This window comes from Boleophthalmus pectinirostris, unplaced genomic scaffold (assembly GCF_026225935.1).
Source record: "Boleophthalmus pectinirostris isolate CB_2022bp ecotype Guang Dong unplaced genomic scaffold, ASM2622593v1 HiC_scaffold_22, whole genome shotgun sequence".
Classification (NCBI taxonomy): domain Eukaryota; kingdom Metazoa; phylum Chordata; class Actinopteri; order Gobiiformes; family Gobiidae; genus Boleophthalmus; species Boleophthalmus pectinirostris.
Window position 1 is genome coordinate 21,066,172 of NW_026571190.1, and position 21,937 is coordinate 21,088,108.

The 21,937-nt window shown below is 37.1% G+C and overlaps 1 protein-coding gene across 1 annotated transcript in view; it reads right to left on the minus strand.

Moving 5' to 3' along the window:
* Nucleotides 1-21,937, minus strand: part of pkd1a (polycystic kidney disease 1a) — a 66,116-nt gene that overhangs the window by 34,715 nt on the left and 9,464 nt on the right. The window contains 9 exon segments of the mRNA XM_055158586.1: nucleotides 2,078-2,292; nucleotides 4,306-4,480; nucleotides 5,639-5,807; nucleotides 5,997-6,257; nucleotides 6,903-7,153; nucleotides 8,277-8,440; nucleotides 9,384-9,455; nucleotides 14,610-14,678; nucleotides 14,765-14,836. Coding sequence (XP_055014561.1) covers nucleotides 2,078-2,292; nucleotides 4,306-4,480; nucleotides 5,639-5,807; nucleotides 5,997-6,257; nucleotides 6,903-7,153; nucleotides 8,277-8,440; nucleotides 9,384-9,455; nucleotides 14,610-14,678; nucleotides 14,765-14,836 — 1,448 coding nt within the window.

The following is a 21,937-nucleotide window of genomic DNA, read 5'->3' on the forward strand; positions in this document are numbered from 1 at the left end:
CAGTATTGTTTTTTGCAGTATATTCCACAGTATAGCATCTACCTACATGGAAACAAGCAGGTGATGCCACCAGGTCAAGTTACAGGTCATATCTGTAGAGAGGCAAGCCTGGTCAAAGTAAGACCCATGTTTTTGCACATGTTTTTCATGCATCATACACAGTTTTAGCAATAAAACACCTCATACAAGACACATAAGTTGAAAGACATCCTATGGAATATTTTAGGCAAAGCAATAACATCTCCATGGACTCAAGCTGGTGACAGACCCTTCACTAGAAAAGTTACAGTGTTTTTGCTTTCTATGAAAGAGTAATACATTCATAGCTTGATTTTACTCCTAATCCATTAAAGATGCCCTTTTATGGGCACCTAATCTGTGACCTCAAAAAATAAGGACAGTTCATCAATTTGCTCTGAATCATCTCCAACTTTTCTCTATGTCCTTTGAGGTTTAAACAAAGAAGAGAACAAAGACAGAAAAGCACCCTACCTAGTGCTGCAAACCTCCACACTCTGACAATAAAATCTCTCTTAGTTTGAAGGCCTGACAAAGCTCACGTCTCTGAGGAATGTGCAGTTAAGTTTTAAAGAACCTTGGCTCAATTAACACAGCTCCTGTTGAAAGCTGCACACACTTAACCTTTAGCTTCAGAGAGGAACAGAGGTCAAACATTGTTAAAGACACATTTCTTCAAATACCTGTTTACTAGTGAAAGAGCTGCAGTCTTACGAAACACACAGTAGGTATGTATTTTACCAAAAATAAAAATTATATTGAGTATTTTAGGAAAATATCCAATATCTTTGTTAAATTAGTAAAAATAAATACTGTAACCGAGACAAAGTACTTAGGTGTTCATTTGGAGCAAACTTTGTCATACAAAAAAATTAAGTGACTCAATCTCATACATGTCTTCCCTAAGACATGAGGAACAGCTTGACAATACAGGCTGCTTTCATATATTTCAGTGCCATGATTGTTCCACACATAACCTACTGTTTATCCTGTTGGTCTAAAGCCAATGAGACTGTGCTCAAATCTCTCAGATCCATCTATAATCAGTCATTAAGGCACTTGTAGTGTTATATCCTCAGTAAAAACAATTTAATTCTATATTCAAATCTAGTAACCCTATTAAAAAAATAATGCCACTCCACCTCCAGTGAAAACATATTAAACTTTGTTCTGAACAATCTACTCGATCCACTGTAAACCAAAACCAAAAAGACTGTGCCTTTTCTTTTCAGACCATCAAACTTCACTAGAAACTTGAAAAAGTGCATTTTAGATCAAGTGTGTCAACATTAGGCAAATTCATTTCTACTGTAATGTTTGTACAGAGTGCAGGAAACAATGTATTGGACATAGTGACATTTTAGTCTATTTTACTGCTAATAGTAATGATGAACTAAGTTGGTCTTATAATGTAATTGTAATGAAATGTGCATTTTAAGTGTGCATCTTTTCTTTTGTAAGATCAGTGATGTGCACCTGGCCCCCAACAAATAAATAACTAGAAAAGCACTCAGAGAGCGCAGACCTCCGCCAAGGACTACCCCCATTTTTTATATAAATTGCGATAAAATCAGTCTTCGGGATCAGATCTGGATCAGCCTTTGGAATATGAAAGAGGATCCCATTGTCCATCCCTGAGTCAAATTTCATGGGGTGGTCAATAATTAACCGAGATATTGAGAAACAAAATTTTTGGCCCCATTTACTACAATGTTAACTAAAATTTCAAAGTGATCCAGAATCCAGGATTTCTTCCGGATCACCCCCAAAATGAAATCAGTTCTTCCTTTTCACATTTCCAACAAATCCTGAAAATTTAATCAAAATCGGTCCATAACTTTTTGAGTTATGTTGCTAACAGACAAACAAACAAACAAACAAACAAACAGACAAACGCCGGCAAAAACATAACCTCCTTGGCGGAGGTAATAAACTAACTTTTTAAAATGTAATGTGTAAAAAAATATAAAAATGTTTGTACGCAGTTCTTATGTAGCAGCTTTTACAACATTGTAAGATAAAGAAAATAAATTTTTTAAGTGCCTGTTATTCCACTTACCTTGGGGCTTGAGCTCGCAGACATAGGCCCTCTTGATGTTACAGCGGTGTGAGCTGGTCTGTCCACGCTGGTCTAGGGAGATGCACATATTTCCTTTGGTTATCGCAGATCGGGGCGGAGGACCTTCCTTTCCTTCCTGCACCTCGGAGCCATTCACCCACAGCAGCTTTCCCGGTGACTGCACATCACTTAGGCCCAACCAGACTCCACGCTCCCTGACAAAACAGTATCAAGAGTGCTTAGTGAATAATGGTAGATGAATGTTCTAAAAAATTATGATTTTCTTGGATTCAAATTTTGAGTTTATCATCTCCATATACAAGTTAGTATCTTTATGTTGCCTTAAATAGGTAATTATCTCCTAACTACTGTGCATCGCACTTTGCTACAAATATTATGCTATTTTCTGTTATAATGTTGTTTTCTCATTACAAACATACCTGGAGTTGTGTTTTGTTTCATTCACCGTGTGTAACACACACAAACACTATATATTTAGGCTGAGTTCTTCTCTCAAACTGAAAACACTGTGTTCCACCTTGTGATATCATGTGATATACAGGAAGTGCTCCACTGTGTTTTTAATCTCTATTCATATTTACTACAATCATTTGGATCATTTCAGACCTGGATTTACCCACAATTAGATTTTTTGCCTTTTAATATTGCTGTAGACTAAAGAATCCAGTACAATAATTGTGTGATAGTTTACCTCAAAAATCGAGCCACAGAAATGGACCTTGATTGAAACCCATTGGTGTCCCCCTAGTGATTATGACAAATGTATTGAATTTTCTCTTGATTGAAAAGCTATGGGGTCTTGTTAAAGCACCCATGTATTTAATTGCATCCCGTGATCATAATTTACACACTGAAAAAAAACACTCATAGACAGCCCCTTCTGAAATGCTTGTGTATAAAAACAAGGCTTAACAGATGAATCGCATAGTTAGTCATGTCTTTTGCATAGATTTTATGCCAGATACTTGATGCCTTTTTCAAAGATAGATACTAGCAAAGAAATGTATTGTTATGCATTTTCAGGGTTATAAAGGTTCACATATTTTAACTTCCAACAGTTTTTATTAGGTCTATTTTTTTTCTCTTCACTGACATCTGAGAAAACAACGACAAATAGAAGATGGGGTATGTGGGGGATTTCAAGCTGAGAATGCAATAAAATATTAACTGACAAAAACAGGTTGTGTTATATAACAGAGCAGAGGCTGGGGCACAATAAGGGGATAATGGGGATTACACACATCTGCAGCATGTTTTTGTTACCCCAAGAATTTTCTGGGGTCTCCACATTCTAAATATTTCAATAAAATTCTCTGCATTGTGGAGAGCATGTGCACCCTGCTAACACCTCCAGTTTACAGAGCAGCTGTGTAAGTACAGATGTAAGTTGTGTTAACTGTTTGACCTACCTAAACACACCACACAAAAGCCTTGAAAGTAGAGCAAAGCCAGTGACAGAAAACAACAGACAGCAATAGGAATATATATGTATGTATATATATGTATATATGTATATATGTATATATGTCTATCTATCTATCTATCTATCTATCTATATATATATATATATATATATATACACACATATATATATATATATATATATATATATATATATATACATATATACATATATACATATATACATATATATATATATATATTGTTTCCCCAGATATCTTGTTTGATTGAGCAATGTCTCTTTTTCTAACAACAAAACATGGCAAAGGGAAAAGAAGACTTTTTACATCCTTACAGTGGCCTCTCCAGGTTTTAATAATAAAAAAGTGGAGACAAACACAGAGAGATTGAGTTAAATGAAATAAAACAAAACAATGGCTTTTGGGGTTTAGGGTTTGGGTTTTTATGATTGAATAGATTAGATGCCTTTAGTTGATCCCCGAGGGGCCATTCTGGTGCAGCTAGCAGCTTACAAACACCCGATTAAACAAAATATCACTATAAATTAAAGATAATAAAAAATAAATTATCCTTGCCTCTAGAAGTTGTTAAGGAGGCGATGGCTGTAGGAATGTGCACAGTTAATACAGCTGCTGCAACTATGGGTTTTAGACAGGCTTACTCCAGAGACAATTACGAAAAAAAATCTTTGGTCAGTAGAAGGAAGAATAAGGGAGACGATACTATCCAACATTAAACATACTATACATTTACATGTATTTGTTTAAAGTAGGCTAAGAACTCACTGTGTGACATTGATTGCCAACAGGCCACGCAGAGCCTCACTCCTGACTATAGCCAGATCCCCGCCACGGTCTAAACAGTGCTGTCGTGCGTCAGTCCAGTTCATCTCCTCTGGAAGAATCTGGAAACAGTGGGACGTCTCATTGTGGACCACTCCGCCGGGACAGTGAGGAGACGCTTTCAAGAGACAAAGAAGTTTTTAGTTACCAGCTTCTATTTCTGAACACCTCTTGTCTCTCCAAATATACTCAATAACAGGCAAAATAAGTATCAACAACAATTAAAGATATCAGACCAGAAATAAACCAAATCTAAAACAGTTTCAAAACCTGCTAAAAACAGAATTAAGTAATGTCTGCAGAAATTGGTTACTATTAAAGCTACTATATTTCCAAAATCATCTCCAGTAAGTTTTAAGCTATGTTAGAATATTGTTACCTCATCAAAAACATACCCAGTGTTGTGTTTGATTCATTTAAACGTGTTTGAGTAATCCTGTATTATTAGGTTCTCCAAAGCTCAAAATGCTCTGTTCGACCTTGTGATGAAGTGCTAGTTTCCAAGTCACTTTTATTTTTTGTTTAGTAGAGAATGGAAATTCCAGGGCTGAAATTATCCAAATGATTCTAGTGAAGGTGTATGGAGTTTAAAAACACAGTGGAGTTCTTCCTGTATTATCACATGACATCACAAGGTGGAACAGTGTGTTTTCTGTATGAGAGTAGAACATAACATAAATATCAACATAAATATGCAAAATCTGTTTGTTCAACATGTATGAATGAAACAAAACACAACTCTTGTGTATGTTTTTGATGAGGAAAAAACATTATAACATAGATCTGAAAATAGCGTAATACGGGCCCTTTAAAGAACAAGTACATGCATTGTGTACTCGGTGACCAACCTGGTTTTCTCAGTGTAATGCCATCTATTTTTAACCACACTAACTATTATATAATCATTAATCTATCACTGTTGTCAAGGTGAGCCACATCTAAGATACCATATGCTGAAGAATTTCCTTGCAGTTAAAAGGTAATGATGACTGATCAAGTCAATAAAACCATAATGAAACCGCTTATATGGGCTTTAAAACTCTATCCATAGTCTATAGAAGAAAGAGGAAGGAAGAGGAGGAATTAGACAGGAAATCACTGTGTAAGTCTGATGATCTATGGGACTGAGGGGTAGGAAGCTAAACACAGGAAGGAAGCTGATTGTTGATTGCAGTGAACAGGTGAGAGGTGAGGTGACTTGAATTGAATTGATGATAATAGGCCGTGATTGAGTCTTTAGTCTTAAAATGCTTGAGGTGTGCCCCAAAAAACCTACCTTTTGCTATTTCCACACTGTCTTTGGTGATTTTCCAATCTATATTTAAACCCAAAGCACCCCAGCTCAGAAGAGAGATCTCCAGACTTTTATTGGCAACAGCAAGAGGTGGGCAGAGGAGCTGTAGTTTGGGTGGTAGCATCACTGTCACTTCGCCCTGAGCAGAAACCTGTGGAAATGCAAAACAGACATAACAATACAGTTACATTGACCAAGACACAGAATCATCCATTAGTTTGACATTTTGTAAAAAATAGTAGGATTAGTAGAATAGCAGATAGTAGAAACTCAGCCAAAAATGAGGAGCTATAACATTCAGGTTTGCATTAATTCCTTGATATATAGTTATATTACCCACCTCTTTGTGGTCAATCCATGCTGTCACACCAATTTTGTATTGGCCAGGAAGTCCATATTTGTGCATGGCTTTAGTTGCCTCGGTTTCAGAGGTGTTGACCCGGGGTGAAAGGTCGCCAAAGTCCCAGGACAGTGTGACGGGGCTGACGGAGGAGGCTGCGGAGAGGCCGATTTGGTTGTGGACACTTTGAGGAGGAAGGGACTTAACTGAGACAGAAAAATCCACTGCAAACACATCATCAGCAAGAGTCCAGCCACATTCCTAAGAACAGAGGAGATCATCTGTTAATACACACAATCTATGAGTTGCAGCACTTTACTACTGATAATTAAAGTGAGATCGTTCACTCAATATTATACAGGAAAACTTGGATTTAACCTTATTTCATTAAGTATTTATACTAAAGATGCACCACATGGCTTTTCAGGTGGAGGGTACATCACTCGCTTATCTCCATGTAGCACAGTACGGTACGGCATTAAACATATTTATCCCCATGGAGACAAGGGGTGACTTCCAGAATAGATCTGTGGGGAGGCTAGCCAGCATTACAAATTATTATTTTCCAAGCTATTTTTGAGTAATACATTATATAATTCAACAAATGCATGACATACAAGTTTAATGCAGTACTGTGGGACTTTTCAGGCAACAAATTAACATCTTTAAGAAGCAAGTGGGGTCCCGCTCACCAGATAACATCTCATAATGCACTTTTAACCTGAAGAGGAATGATACGATTATTATGTTTTGTGATTCATGTAGTGGATTAGATCAGTGAGAGGGAGAAAAATGTCTGTGTTCTTCAGAACGGATGTATTAATTCATTGTTTTTTTCAAATTGATTGGAGCATTAAGTGTAGTCACAAGGTTAAATCTCAATTGTCCATGTACGAAAACACTTACCTCCATGACGCGTGGGTTGGTGCAGGCTGCAGAGCAATGGGCCTCGCTGATGAAGTTGGGTTCAGAGTTGGTACTGCACAGACACTCTCTCCTGGCTCCCAGCCCCCCGTACCGGTGGGACGACATCAGGCAAACCCCTGTACACTGTTTCCGGCTGAAGTTCCCTGGAGTCGAGGAGGAGAAGATCACAAGCTCACTGCGACCTCCTGCTCCACTGCTGCTGTCCTCCAAACAAGCTATATAGTTCATACCTATAAGAAAAGACAAATATGAGCATTTAGCATTGATTCAATATTATATCCAAGGCCTATTTCGAGAGATGACAATATAGAAAGTTTAACTGTTGTGGCCACATCTAAAGCACTTTTTGTGCTGCATTGTTTAAAAAAAATACAAATCTGAAACTTGTCCTTGAGTGTCTTAACAGGTGTTAAGAAATAACAAGTACTTCTATAATTATTAATTTTACAATATTTATCATGAGTACCCCACTCAAATTTCTTCTAGGGGTAGATATTATCTAAACCAGGGGTATCCAAACTTTTTTCACCAACAGCCACAAATCTAAACACAGATGAAACAGAGGGCCGATCGAGGGCCGTAGACTGGTGCTCAGTACAGTGAATAATTGAAATATATGCATGTTTAACATATTAGAATGATCCATCAGTCTTTATTCATGCTAAGATCCTTAAAACCACACACTAAATATTAAATATGAGCTTTATAAAGGTAGATTTTCAAAATACTTGCAGTAAAAAGTTATTTTTTAATTGATGCAAGGTAATTTGGGTCAATTTACCTGGAAGCCTGAGTGCCAAGAAAGATTTGTCTGAGGGCCGCATTTGGCCCACGGGCCATAGTTTGGACATGCCTGATCTAAACTAAGCCACAAAAGTAGTGCTGTGGAGTTAATAGAATTTTAATATAGATTGAGATAATTTCTAATGATGAAGGATCAGTTTGAATCCTTTTAATCAAGTGGTCTACACATCCAATCCTCCATGTCAGTAAAAGCATGTTGCTTGGAGCTCAGTTGGGGGAAGAAATTAGAATATTTTTTGTTTTTAAATTAAAGTCTGTATTGTTTAGGTTAATATTTAAATTTGTTGTGAAAGCTATTTTTGTATTTTTAACAACAAAATAAATGGAATATAAACTGAGATCAATCAATATCAGGAAAAACTGTGATTAATTTTTGTTGATGTAATGTCCTTAGCCTTCCACAAAACCATTTCAAAACACCCTAAAACAGTCTGATACCAATACCACATCTTTTCAATTTTAGGAGCGTTCACATTGTGGTCCATTGCCTTTCCATGTAAGGTTCCCCACTGTGATTATGGATGTATTCTGTGATTTGGTTAAGTGTACCGCAAGTGAGTTGGCTGATGTTGAGGAGTGGGTGGTGGTGAAGCTCTGATGGGTGATTGCAGAGCATGGACTCGGGGCGACGCACTTGGACCCCCTTCTTCTGGAGCCAGTTCACCAGCCTGAAGAGTTTACAGTCACACTCCAAAGGGTTATTGCTCAGGTCACTGTAAAAGCAAAGAAAAAACTGTAGTATTATGAAGTTCAAGTTCAAGAGTAAGTTCAACATATAATGTATTTAATCTTGTATGTTTTGTATTCTGAGCAATTCGAAGTAACCCATGTATTTATTTCTATATATTTTGAATGGGAGAAGGTCCTCAATACAATCTACAAGAAGCTGAAACCAATGAATAAAATACATACCACATTATATTAAAGGTGCGCTGTGTAACATTTCACGTGGAGGGTAAGCCATATGCTTGTCTCCATGCAAATGTTATTGTTTTGCTTGAAATATGTTCCACAGTCTGGCATTAAAATTATCTATCTCCATGGAGACAAACACGTGACCCCAGAGGGCCATGGTACAGGTCAGATCTGTGTAGAGATGACTCCGCTCACAGTGATATTATGTTTTTCAAGGTACTGAAAAGGTATTATATGAGCAGTTAAAACACAGGATCTTTAACTTATTTTGATTCTATTCATATAGTATTTAAAAATATATCTTTATTTAATGTTTTCAGGGCATGAATTTGCAGGTTAGTAATTAAATTGTCAGTGCCATTAATATTAGTGCACATTCACTCTATTTACTTTAATATAAAATTTCTCCTTGACTTTATTTGAGCGTGGTACAATAAGAAAAGATCAACATATAGTGCTTGCACAGGTTACAGGTTTAGTTGATCACAAACTACCCAAACAAAAAGGATCTGGACTCAACCTGCTGAGGAGTAATTACTACTCTTAACCTCCCACTCTTTCCCAATATAGGACACCATTCATCTAGTGTGTAGGTGCACTAAGTGAACTATGCGCCTAATCTGAATACGCTTGATTGAACATGTACAAGATGCCTATGCTCAGATTGGCATGAGAGTTCAGCAAATGTAGGCCTATATGTGCGTGTTACATGGGACGCTGACTCACCCTGCCATTACTTACATTTGCGTTAAATTGCACAGGTTGTCACATATTCGCTCCTTCACCGTTGTGATTTGGTTGTTGCTCAGATCTCTGAAAGAAATGTGTAGATAAAAATGTCAAATATAACTGTATTGTACTGTATCACTGATTTCTATGGATATAAAATGAATCTTAATATACATCTACAGGACAATAGGAACATCATCTACATGAGTGTGGGGGCTAATTCTGAAATTATGACACAGTATTAAATCTATTTTTACTAACATCATAACAGCATTTTAACAGCATATTTTAGTGAAAGTATGCCATATAACACACTACACTACTCCAATAAACAGAATAGACCTGATGCCATTTTTTTGCAATTTGAAATTATGACAGACAGAGAATGAAAAAATGATTGAATAGTTATTTTTCACAAATCTGATCTACATTAGTGAAGATGACAAAGTAATGAGGGCAGAAGCTTCAAACATACTGACATCAAATTTTTATTGAATATTTTACCCGACTGGAAATCTTTTTTTTTTTTTTTTTTTTTTTTCAAAAGAATACCAAAAGCAAGGAGTGGTGTAGTATGGACTTTTTCAGCTAATATTTGTCTTGCTATTGTTGCAAGACAAAAGCATGAATAAGAAACTGACTTGCAATGCCTACAAATGGAAGTAAAGTTGCAGTTAAGTTCACAAAACAAATTTATAACCAAATGCTATTCTTAAATACAAAATATTACTTACTATTGCGTAACTATCCACCAAGTACTCCCTAGCATAAGACTTTCACACATTTTCAAAAAGGAATAATCTTTTTTTTCTTTTCTTTTTTTTTCCACAGTGCTTCTTGAGTGATAGTGGAGCTGTTAAGGACCAAAATAGTTCGCTTTTATGGTACAAGCATGAAATTTTGCCACATTACTAACACCCCCAGGACTAATATAAATTCTAGATATGGAACCAAGCCTAAGTCGACCCTGGAGCCGAGAACTGGACATGTCACAAAATGGACTATATGAAAATGAGGCTGACATAAAAAACACTGCATAATCCCTTTTTTACAGTCTAATTTGCTTAGTTATCCATTTTGTAATGTTGAACAATTTTTCATAAGCTCCAAAGCATTAATGAGGTCATGTGACCATTTTCCTTGTGGCTGTAAGGGTTGTGTGGGCTCCCTGTGGTTGAAATCCAAGTTAATACAATATTTTATCTTTCAAAGCCATATTTATTGGATTTTTGATAACAAAAACAATTTAAACATCTCTAATGACCTGTAAGTGCCTCATCATGTTTCAAAATGGTAATTAAATGCTGCATGGATGTGAGGCATAACCCTAAAAAACATATCAGAGATTTTCCTTAAATTGTTAAACTTATTCAAAGTGCTCTAAGTGCAGCTGCTGCCACATTGGCATGAATCTGTATATGCCAAATTTCTCTTTGCACACTTGCATCACCCAGCACAGGTTTCTGCATCCACACTTGAAAAGTTCATAGCACGTTCTTTGCCTGGTGGAGCATGGTCCACAACTGTAACTAGTGACTGTCATCATGCTTTCATCCCCAATCTGCAGGGCTGGGTGGTGTCTTAAAATACTAAAATTCTTAATGGTGCATTATAACTTTTGTGTTTGGGAGTCCACAACCTGCTTCTTTTATGATGTCACAGCTTTGGCTGGAATCTTTCACTGTACGGCATTAAACATATCAGTCTTGTGTTTATTCAGTTAAGGATTGAAAATGTGTTTATTGCTCAAATACCTAAAATGCAGACATTCTTGCATTTAGTGTGGGACGCCAGTCATTGTGTCCTTAGGCAAGGCACTTCACCCACTTTGCCTAGTATGAAAGTGGTGTGTGTGAGCGATGGTGGTGGTCACAGGGACCGATGGCGCCGATTGGCATGGCAGTCGCGCTTCTGTCAGTTTGCTCCAGGGCAGCTGTGGCTACAGTAGTATTTGTGGTCTTAAAAATGGGTTTATATCTTTATTACAATCAATATCATCATTCCATTTTCTCGTTCCAGATCGAGAGATCGCAATGAAAATACGACAAAATCTGTCACAAAACCTGGTCTAATCTTGATTTAATTTGGTCATAATCCCAAATCACCATCTCCACAGTTTCAAAGGTGTTCTCAGTTTGGTGTGGGATTACTGGAATGAGCCGTCCACCTCTGCTCTAGTCATTATTGTTATTATGATACTGTGATGGGTTAGGAGGGATTTTGGGGCATACATTTGTTAGTAGTATTAAAGATGTACTATGTAACTTTTCTGCTGGGAGCAAAAATGGCAGTGTTATATTGTTCCTCAGTATGTCATTAAACTTGTATATCTCCATGGAGACAAGAAAGTGGCGCAACCAGGCCATGTTTACAGGTTATATATGTTATATACATGTATATATAGGTTATATAAATAGGTTTAATGCCTTACTGATGAATATTTCAGGCAAAGCAATAAAATCTCCATAGTAACAAGCAGGTGTAACATCTATAACAAGACTGCATTAAAGAAACTTAAGTCAGCTTCAGGTTTTATCTACAAAGTCTCATATAAAATGCTAGTCACTACAGTGTAGTTAGAAGTTTTTATGTGTATACTTTATACTTTTATTCAAGCACAAGTAGTACTTGTCACTGAGTAGATGTTTTGCTATGTAACTGTACTTGTACTGTACTCACAGAACAGCTGATTGAACCATTAAATATACAGGCTAAAGAAAGATTAGGGGGGAGAGAGAAATGAAGATAGAAAATCAAACCTACACAAAACTATTTTCATGAAGTTTTACTTTTGCCTTGAAGTGGGACTAAACACATAAACTCTGCCCACAAACACATTTCAAATAGCGCTTATAAACTGAGTGGTACCTGGAGGAGTAAAGGAGAGAGGGGCGGGGCTAGGGGGTATAAGGAACAGTGTGATTGGTCTAACAGGCATCCACACTACAAACTCCTACAGCCAGGGATTTGTAAACAGAAAAAAACTGGCTGTAATCAGGGCAGTTCTACGTGATGTCACATAGTACTTGATATCACAGAGGCCACTAGAGTTCACACACACTCATTTTTACACATTGTTGCTCAGATTCTTTTGCTAATTTACCTAGTTTTCTCTAAAATTACCAAACAAACACTAGAAACAGTAAATGACACTATTAAAGATGCACTGTGTAACTTTTTGATTCGGGGCCCGTCACCTGCTTGTTTGTATGGAGATGTCATTGCGCTGCCTGGAATGTTCCACAGTATGACATTAAACAGCTCTACCTTACATTTATTCAATTACAGGTGGTTTTATATCTCAAAAATACCTAGAAAAACAGACATTCTGACTGTGAGCAGGGTCGCCTCTCCACAGATCTGACCTGTAATTTGGCCTTGTTTAGTCTCTATGAAGATAGAATGGTACATTAATACCATACCGTGAAACACAAAGCAAAGACAAAGCAATAACATATACATGAAGAGAAGCATTTGACGGACCCTCAACCAAAAAAGTTACACAATGCACCTTTAAAAAAACACCATTAGTTTAGTAGCTTTTTTGTTGTTGTTGTTGTTATTTAATATTTACTTTCACTTTAAAAACAGCATTGAAAGTAGCTAGTATCTTGATACATATTCTTCTTTATAACCTATATGATAATTTAACATTATTTTCCAAAAAAGAAGGTTTAAGCAATAATTGAGCTCCCAGCCTCGTTTCCATGTCGGCCATTTTGTGACATGCGCAGTACTCGGCTCCAGGGTTGACTTGGGCTTGGTTCCATATCCAGAAATGTTGGTCCTAGGGATGTTAATAATCTGGCAAAGTTTCATGCTTGTACCATAAAAATGAACAATTGGGCACTATTTTGGTCCTTAACAGCTCCACTATAATAATCTACCTCCTACTATTTTAATCTGATGATTCCTCAATATTTATTTGGGTTTATTACAGGCACAAAGAGAGGATTGGGTAGAATTTAAATCCCTATTAACATTTAAATTTTTGCTTGTTTATGTTTTTCTTGAAATTGCACTAACTTTTGTCCCAGTTCCTCTCCCTCCCGCCTATGCACAGTCAGTACATAATGGGCCTGTTGTATGGTGGTTTGGAAGGTTCTGATGGAAACCGCCAGTGATCTCTCTCTCTCACCACGGCTAAATGGGTGGAAGAAATAAGCTAATAGTTGGAGGAGGGGGGACATTTTGGTGAATGGTTTCTGATCCTGTTCCTTTCCTGTTAAAACTTCTGTCTTTTTGAATCCAATTTATTCTCGGTGAACTGAGCAAAGTCAAGAGGGGTGTCAACAGTCAACAGTAAATAACTAGGGCTGCATTCAGTCAGATATGCTGCTTGAGTCTTTTTTAATCGAGAGGTCTACACTACAGCCAATCTTCTTTGAATAAAAACATGTGGTTTGGAGCAGGGTTCAGACTATGGGGGAGAAAATTTGACTATTTTTTGAATTAAATGTCAATGATTAAAAGTTCATAAACTTAAAAATGTAATACTGGAAAAATACTGAATAGAGTTTGGAGTAGCAGTAAATTAAGACTTAAGTAATATTACAGACATTACTATTATTTTGTGTTGAAAATTTTGTGTTGAATTACTTTGTGTTGAAAATGGGATTTTACTTTCTTTGTTATAATATATATTTTTTATTATTATTATTATTTTTTTTTTTTTTGAAAATCGCTATTGCTACTTTGCAGCTGATGTCTTCAACATTCCCTTGGGGTGTGATGCTAACTGTAGGCTCTGCTCTGTCTGAAGTTCTGTTATCCAAATCTAAGACTTTAATCTGAGCTTTTTTAAATACAAAAAAAAAAGATGAGTTACATGGAACTACAACAGGTGAGCTGATTTGTGCCTTTAAACAAGTCTCTCACACATAAAATTACAGTCACAAGCTAACTAGCAACTGTTTAGTCTTTTTCACCTTTTTGTTGTAAACAAACAACTAATCAGGACCATGAACATACATATTAATCACAGGCTCTTGAAAATATGTTCTTGAAAATGTTTTCAGACAATTTAAAAACTTTCATTTTTAATTTGACCATTAAATTAATTTGTCCATTTAATTCATTAGTTACCATGGTGCCACAGTGCATCATGGTAACTAATGAACATTACGCCACAGAAATACATAGAAAGGTTTCAATAGAGAATTTCTATAGCACCAAAATAAAGACTCTAACATTAGTCACATGACTGCAGTACTCTGATAAAGTTAAGCAGTTACTCACAGCACAGACAGCGACCCACAGCAGAAGACGCCGCTGGGCAGAACATTGATCCTGTTGCCCTGCAGATACCTGACAGAGAGACATATGTTATTATGGCAGACTTTATTTTGTAAATATATGTGTTAACATAGATTACACTGTGTTGGAATACTCACAGCTCGCGAAGGCCAGTGAGCCGATCCAGCAGGCTGGTGTCGAGGGAGGAGATGTGGTTTTTGGACAGGTTGCTGCCGTAAAACATAAGGAGATCATGAATGTGATTATGAGATGACACATATACAATGTGTGTAAATTATGGATGACCCTATATACTGCAGAGGAAATATTAATGTGGCTTTGAAAAGATGAGTCACATCACTGTGTTACATATTATGCATTTAGTGGAACAACATGCAAAAAGAACACATGATGAAACATAATATCTTCTCTTCTATTAAGGTATCAGTAAAGACAAGGAGACAAGAGACAGGAGACAAGAGAGCCTTTTAGGGCCACAGACTGAAGCTGTCATTTGTCGCTGCCTCAATTAAAATGCTAAATTCCTACAACAGCCTTTTGCATAGCACATTAGCACTGTCTCATGGTACATTTCACAGTCAAGAATTTTGAAAAACAGTCTTTAATAGCATGTCAAGGAGCATTAAGATTTAGGGAATGAGCTAAACCAATTAGCATTTCAGGACTAGGGATGCACCATTTTGATACTGGTATGAGATATTGGTGCTGATATTGAAAATTTCAAATGGATATCGGTTCAATCGATAAGCTCATTTTGTTCTATAAATTGGTGTAATAAGACAATTTAATGGCCCGTGTTAACTCAAACCACCTCGTAATATTGAACTTGTGCGTTTTCAAAGGTCTTCTATAGTTAAAAGACGGTGAAAATGACCAAACTTATGTAAATACATTACATACTGTGTTAAAGTATAAAGTGGTCAAAAAAGTCAGATGCATTAGAATAAAAGTCCTTTAATGGTGCATCAATACATGTTGACTTGTCCCAGGCAACCATTAAAGGACTGGAAAAGGAGTTTCGGACTTTTTTGACAGCTTTTTCCTTTAACACAGTAAGTTTTTATATTGCTATCTTTGGTTATCTTCACTGTCTTTTCGCATTTGAGCCTCGTCCTCAAGGAGCACCTGCTGTGGACATTGATACTGTAGTGTAATAAAGACAGTTGATGACAAAAATAGTCAAAGAAGTACATGGGAACAGAGCACAGTATATCTCCTTTCTGATTGTGTATGTGTGCGTGCGTGCGTGTGTGTGTGTGCGTGCGTGTGCATGTGTGTGTGTATGCATGCACGTGTATGTGTGCATGCACATGTTTGTGTGTGTGTGAAAAGACGCCCATTCCCAAAAGGAAACATCTGTACATTCCAGACACGCTGAGTAAGGAAGATGGGAGAGAGGGAGAGAGAAGTAGGGAGGGAAAGAGATGGGAAGGGAGGGAATAAAGGAGAGGAGCAGGAAAGGTACAGAGGAAGAGGAGAGAGATAAGGAGGGAGGAAGAGAGAGAGGAAGTACGAGGAGAGGGATGGAAAGTGACAGAAAGGGAGGAAGAGGAGAGAGATGGAGATGGAGGAAGTGGGAGAGAGGCAGTAAGCGAGAGAGGAAGATGGAGGGTTGAGGAGAGGAGAGAGAGGCAGTAGTTACGAGCAAAAGAGTGAGAGGGGCAAAAGTGAGGGAGGGTAGAAAGAGAAGGGGATGAGAGATAGATGGAGTAAGGGAGAGAGAAAAAGGGGGAGGAGAAAGGAGTGAGAGTGGGAGTTAGAAAATGAAGGAGAGAGTAGGAATAGGAGAGAGAGAGAGAAAGAGAGAGAGAGAGAGAGAGAGAGGAGAAGAGGGAGGGAGAGTCAGGTCACACTTCAAGATCAGAGTACAACCAATGGTAAGATAGCTCTGACTGTTTGAATGGAGGAATCATTTTGCAAATCTGGTGTAGTTTTTCTTTTTATCTCAGTTTAATCCTGAAGTACATTTAGTTACATTCATTTAGCCAAATTCTAAAGTTCTAGTCCTGATATAGTCCAGGGATAGTTTCGGGTTTAGTCCCAGTTTAGTCCCAAATTTGATGTGGTCTGTGCAGCCTCATTCTGCTCTACTGTTGCTGTGGTTAAAATGTTTTGGCCAGTGTTGCGCCTTCAGAGTTAAGAGCTAAATTATACCTGGTTTAGTCCTAATTTAGACCTGTTTTGTTCTAAAGTGAGGTTTATAACTTAACCTTAGTTCAGAGATGAGGAAGGCCGGCAGGATGATACATAAAATATATAAATAAATAAAAAGCATAGATCAGAGGTTTTTGTTAACGGAGGTTTTGTTACACAGGTACACTGGTCTTAGTCTTAGAATTGTTCTGGTTTAAACCTGGTTTAGTCATACAATGTGTAATAGTGCCTAGAAATATTATCTGTATCAGTGATGAAAAGAATACTTGTAAATGTATTAAATGTATTTACAATGTATTTTGTAACATATTCTGATACATGGGCCAATCACAGTACTGTATTCTTATTAGGAATACTATGACACAGTTGCATTTCAATTATTAAAACAGAACATAGGATTAAAGCTTTACATTTGTTTCACTGTCTGTTATGTATTTCCTGGAAAAGGAAAAATCATACTTGCACGCACCACAAGAGTAGTGGTTTCTATGTTTCTCACTAATCATGTGCAGTTTGAAGCCTTAATTAAGTAGTGCAATGCATTCCTTTGATTTTAGGAAAGTAACTGTAGTCTGAATAATACCAAATGAAAAAGTAACAGTACTGGAATACAGGTACTCAAAATTAGTATTTTGTATGTGTATTCTCTGTACTTGTAGTCAGTTACTTCCCGACATGGTCTATAATATGCGATGGAATAAATAATGACACACACACTGTGGAAGACACTAGACTGCGGATCATAGTGAAAGCTCAGATTAATGTGTGTTTACCATGACCATATAATGTGACCTCCTTCATGTCGATTAGCAGCAGGCTCCTGTTCTCTGAGCTACCTACCCCGCCTGGACACACATGGCTTGATTTTCACACACACACAGACACACACACACACAGATACAGACACACACACGTACGCACATATGGTTCTGTTTTACTTACAGTGTGGCCAATGATCTAACCATTCCTTATAAGGCCTGTCTGGTGCCACTTATTCTGAGCTGAAGGATGAGAACACACTACAAGCTTCACTGGTGCTGCTATACAAAGGAAATGAATGAATAGGAGCTGGTATTCAAGTTTTCTGTTTAAACCAAATAATATCAGGTACAGCAGTCAAGGCCACACTGACCAATTCATGATAAAGTTAGAGTAAAAGAAGAAGCGCTGTAGTCGACTTAATAATGGCCAATTAAAGACATGAAAGAGAGAGAAGCAATAGGAGACCTGGTATGCATCTGACTACTGCACTCACAAGACTAAACCTGCACGGGGTTCATACAAAACCAACTATTTATGCAGAAAGAAGTACTAGGAAACAATATGTTTATATAAACACAGAATAAACTTGTCAATAATTGTTTTATCTGTCCTTTTTGGTATATAAATACCAATAATAAAATCTTCAACTAACTCACTCACTAACATCTCCTGTCTGCAGTCCCATATAAATCCTTATAATCCAAATAAAAATGATTAGTTAATACAAATTTTGGTTGACTAAGAAACATAATAACAAAATAACTACTGAACACAAATAACTTGTACAAAATTGATACAAATATGTAATTGTGTGTTGTTGTGTATTCATCAAGCAACTGCTAGTAAAATGTGATTTCAATCTCTCACAAACCATTCACAAACAGAAATCCAAGCTTTTGGTTGGAAGACAAACATATCTACAAGGCAATAAAAAGTATATTTATTTTATTATTTATTACCAAATATTTTGCCCCTCTATGATTATGACTTAAATGGCAAATAAAAGAAGGCCCATATATTTATAGAGTCGACTCTCTACTTCAGCATCAACAATGTCCCTCCACTAAACTGAAGTGCAGCCAAACCACAATTTCTTATAAAATTCAGATACCGCACAAGTTTCTAACAGTGACAAACCCATGGGGCTGCTGGGACATATGGAAGTATTTGAAAATCATCCAGAAATCAGCACTGCTCAAAGTTGCATTTGTTTCAGTAAATAAATAAATCAATGATGGTTCTTAAACTATAGATTTAAAGTTCTCCATGTCTGAGTCCAAAACGAGACTGCATAAAAACCTGTCATATATGTCTCCTGTGCAAATAAACAAATGCAGTAGATCTAAATGGGTTCTGCAGTGCACTGATTGGAGGGACACATGTTGCATTGTGGGTAAGCGTTGGTCTGGTCACAGTAAATCAAGGGCTGCGCTCCACTAACCCACTAAAAACAGTCTGCTCTGTGGTCTCTTTCATCGACCCCCCCTCCTCTCTTCCCCCGATCATTACTTCCACTCACTTCCTGTATTTCCTCCATGGCTCTCTGTTTATGTGCAGTCTACAGGAGTCAGTCATGTGAAGAAAGCGCTGCGGTGGGGACTAAACAAGCCACTCAAAATTGCTTTAAGATGCTGAAGAGAACAACTACTTCTACTCTTGACTTTGGGCAGGACAACAGATCACAAAATTACTCAAACTGCAATATGAACAATAGGTTTAAGCAGGTTTTTCCAAAAAAAAAAAAATCTATATCCAGATACTATTTGTTTCTCAACCTAATTGTGATACTAGATATAACCTTCCCTGAATAGTTTAATTATATAGTTTTAACACACGGTAAAATGAAACAAACTACTTTTGTTTTGTGTTGAAAATTGAATGTTATTGAAAAAAAAATATCTAAATTTGTACATTGTACAAGTATCATGACACTAAAGCTTGGTTCAGCCTTTTTACACAGTGGAGTAAACAATGAGATTTGGTCAATAAAGAAAATAGAGTGTAAAGAATGGGCAGAGACATTCAACAAACTGTCAAGCCAGAACATGCTTTTTTATAATAGCTGTATTATTTGTGGTGTAGTATTTATATTTAACAGAGACTTAGCATTGTCTAAGATATATTAAATAACATATTCTGTGTAATTTGGTTATTTCCACTGACTCACAGAAGCTGACTGTGTTTTGGCTGCTGTGGTTGGGACATCAGGTAGAAACTGTTGAACAATTGCTGCACTGTGAGCTGCCTATGACCAAGCTCCAACTTTGGAAACTGACGTAGCCTAAACCAGAGCTGCCAACCATCCCTCCGTCCGGGGTGGGATCTGGGGGAAGGGGCTGGTTCTTTCCCTGTTCTGAAGATGAAATTAGGGGGAATTAGGGGCTCGAGGATCTTGTGGAGGAGGTTTTTCGGTGATTGCGCTTTAGTCTGTGTATTTTGCACCAGCACTCCTCTCTGCTCCAGAACATTGTGTCCATTTTTCCAGCTGCTGCAGCCGCTGTCTGGTGTCCAGCTGGCAAGACAAGACAGCTGTGTGCACTTCACAAACACACGCACATAACACTGCAGCGTACTGTTAAAGCAACATTTGGATTAGGCCTGTCAAAATGCAATATTATTCATGTTATTTCATACAATTAATTCAAAATGAAGTCAACTGAAGTGTCTGGCTCAGGGATACAACAAAAGTGCTTAAAGGTGGGCCCAATTACACTATTTTCTGATCTATGTTATAATGTTGTTTCCTCATCACAAACATACCCAGAGCAATGTTTTGTTTCAGTCGTACATATTTAGCACACAAATCCTGTATATTTAGTCTGTGTTCTTCCCTGAAACAGAAAACACTCTGTTCCACCATGTCATGTGTCATGTGTAATGTCATGTGGCAATACAGGAAGTGCTCTACTGTGTTTTTAAACACCATACACCTTCACTAGAATCATTTAGATCATTTCAGAGCTAGAATTGCCAATCTCTACTGAACTAAAGGTAGCTGTTATCTTGAAAACTATTGCTTCATGACATAACAAGGTGGAACAAAGTATTTTGTAGACAGACTAACAATCCAGGGTTAGTCCAACATGTGCGAATGAAACAAAACACAACTCCAGGTACGTTTTTGATCCAACATGGCTAAAATCTCACAAGAGTCAATTTCACGTAATACAGGATCTTTAAACATGAAAGTGGGTGAGTATTAATGTTTAAAACTACTGCTGCATTAAATGTACATCATTTTGCCCCAAAACAGCCATATTATTAACCCATGTAACACAGACAAACCCAAAGCAAGAACTTTACAGGGAAGAATCAGCACAGTCTGTCTCTGTGTTAGGGACAAATACGGATAACTATTCCCCAAAATTTCCAAACAGAATTTTCAGAGAGAATCTAATTTCACTGGACGCTGGTTATTTCTTTGTAAAGTGCACAGTATTATTTGTCCTATGATGTAAATTAGAAGAGTCATTCCTGGAGACCAACATCAGCTCTTGTTAAGTTCTCAGCTTGCTCTGTGCTTCTGTGGTATCTAATATGTGGTGGCTGTGAAGTAAATATTGCCACAAAGTAGAAGTTTGAATTTATATTTAACTAGTTCACATCAATAAAATAGAAAAGCACTGAAATTTCATTTAATTTACAGTTGGAAAATGTAGATATAACACTTTTAGTCCTTTAAGTATATCTCATTTCTATATGTCAAATATATGGTAGCCTAAATATTCAACTAATCTTTGAAGTGTAAAAATGATCCAATCTTTTGAAGAGTTAATTTTAGTTTCTCATTGTAACAGTGAAGTGTATATTTTAACATGAAAGAAATGATAATGTTGCATCCTTCATTTGTGACCGTGACCTCAGATCACAGTCACTTGAGTCTGTCTCTGTGGCGCTGACCGGAGCTCAAATGCAAATAACATCTTTCTCCATTTTCAAAAGACCAAGAGCCAGATGCACAAACAATTCAGACAGAAATATCCTCAATACATAAGCGCCTTCAATGCATAGATGGCTCTTTGCAACATATAAGCGCAGACCAATGCACAAGGACTAGGCCTATCAGTGCGATATATAGCTGAAGTAAGCATAGACGATAAATGATAACATTGAAAGTAATATCATTCCAGCTTTCATATTAAACCAGTGTTTCTCAACCTTTTTTGAGCCACGGCAAGTTTTTTACATTGGAAAAATCTTGCGGCACACCACTAACCAAAATGTTACAAAAATGACACTATACAGTATAATTACAATATAATTTCTACATTAATTTCTACTTACTCAGTGTGAGACCTGCGCCTGTTTAGATGAACACAAAGCTGATATCCTAGCAGGAATAGAAGAAAGACACACACGATGCTCTTCATCAACAGCTCTCAGTCTCTCTCTGT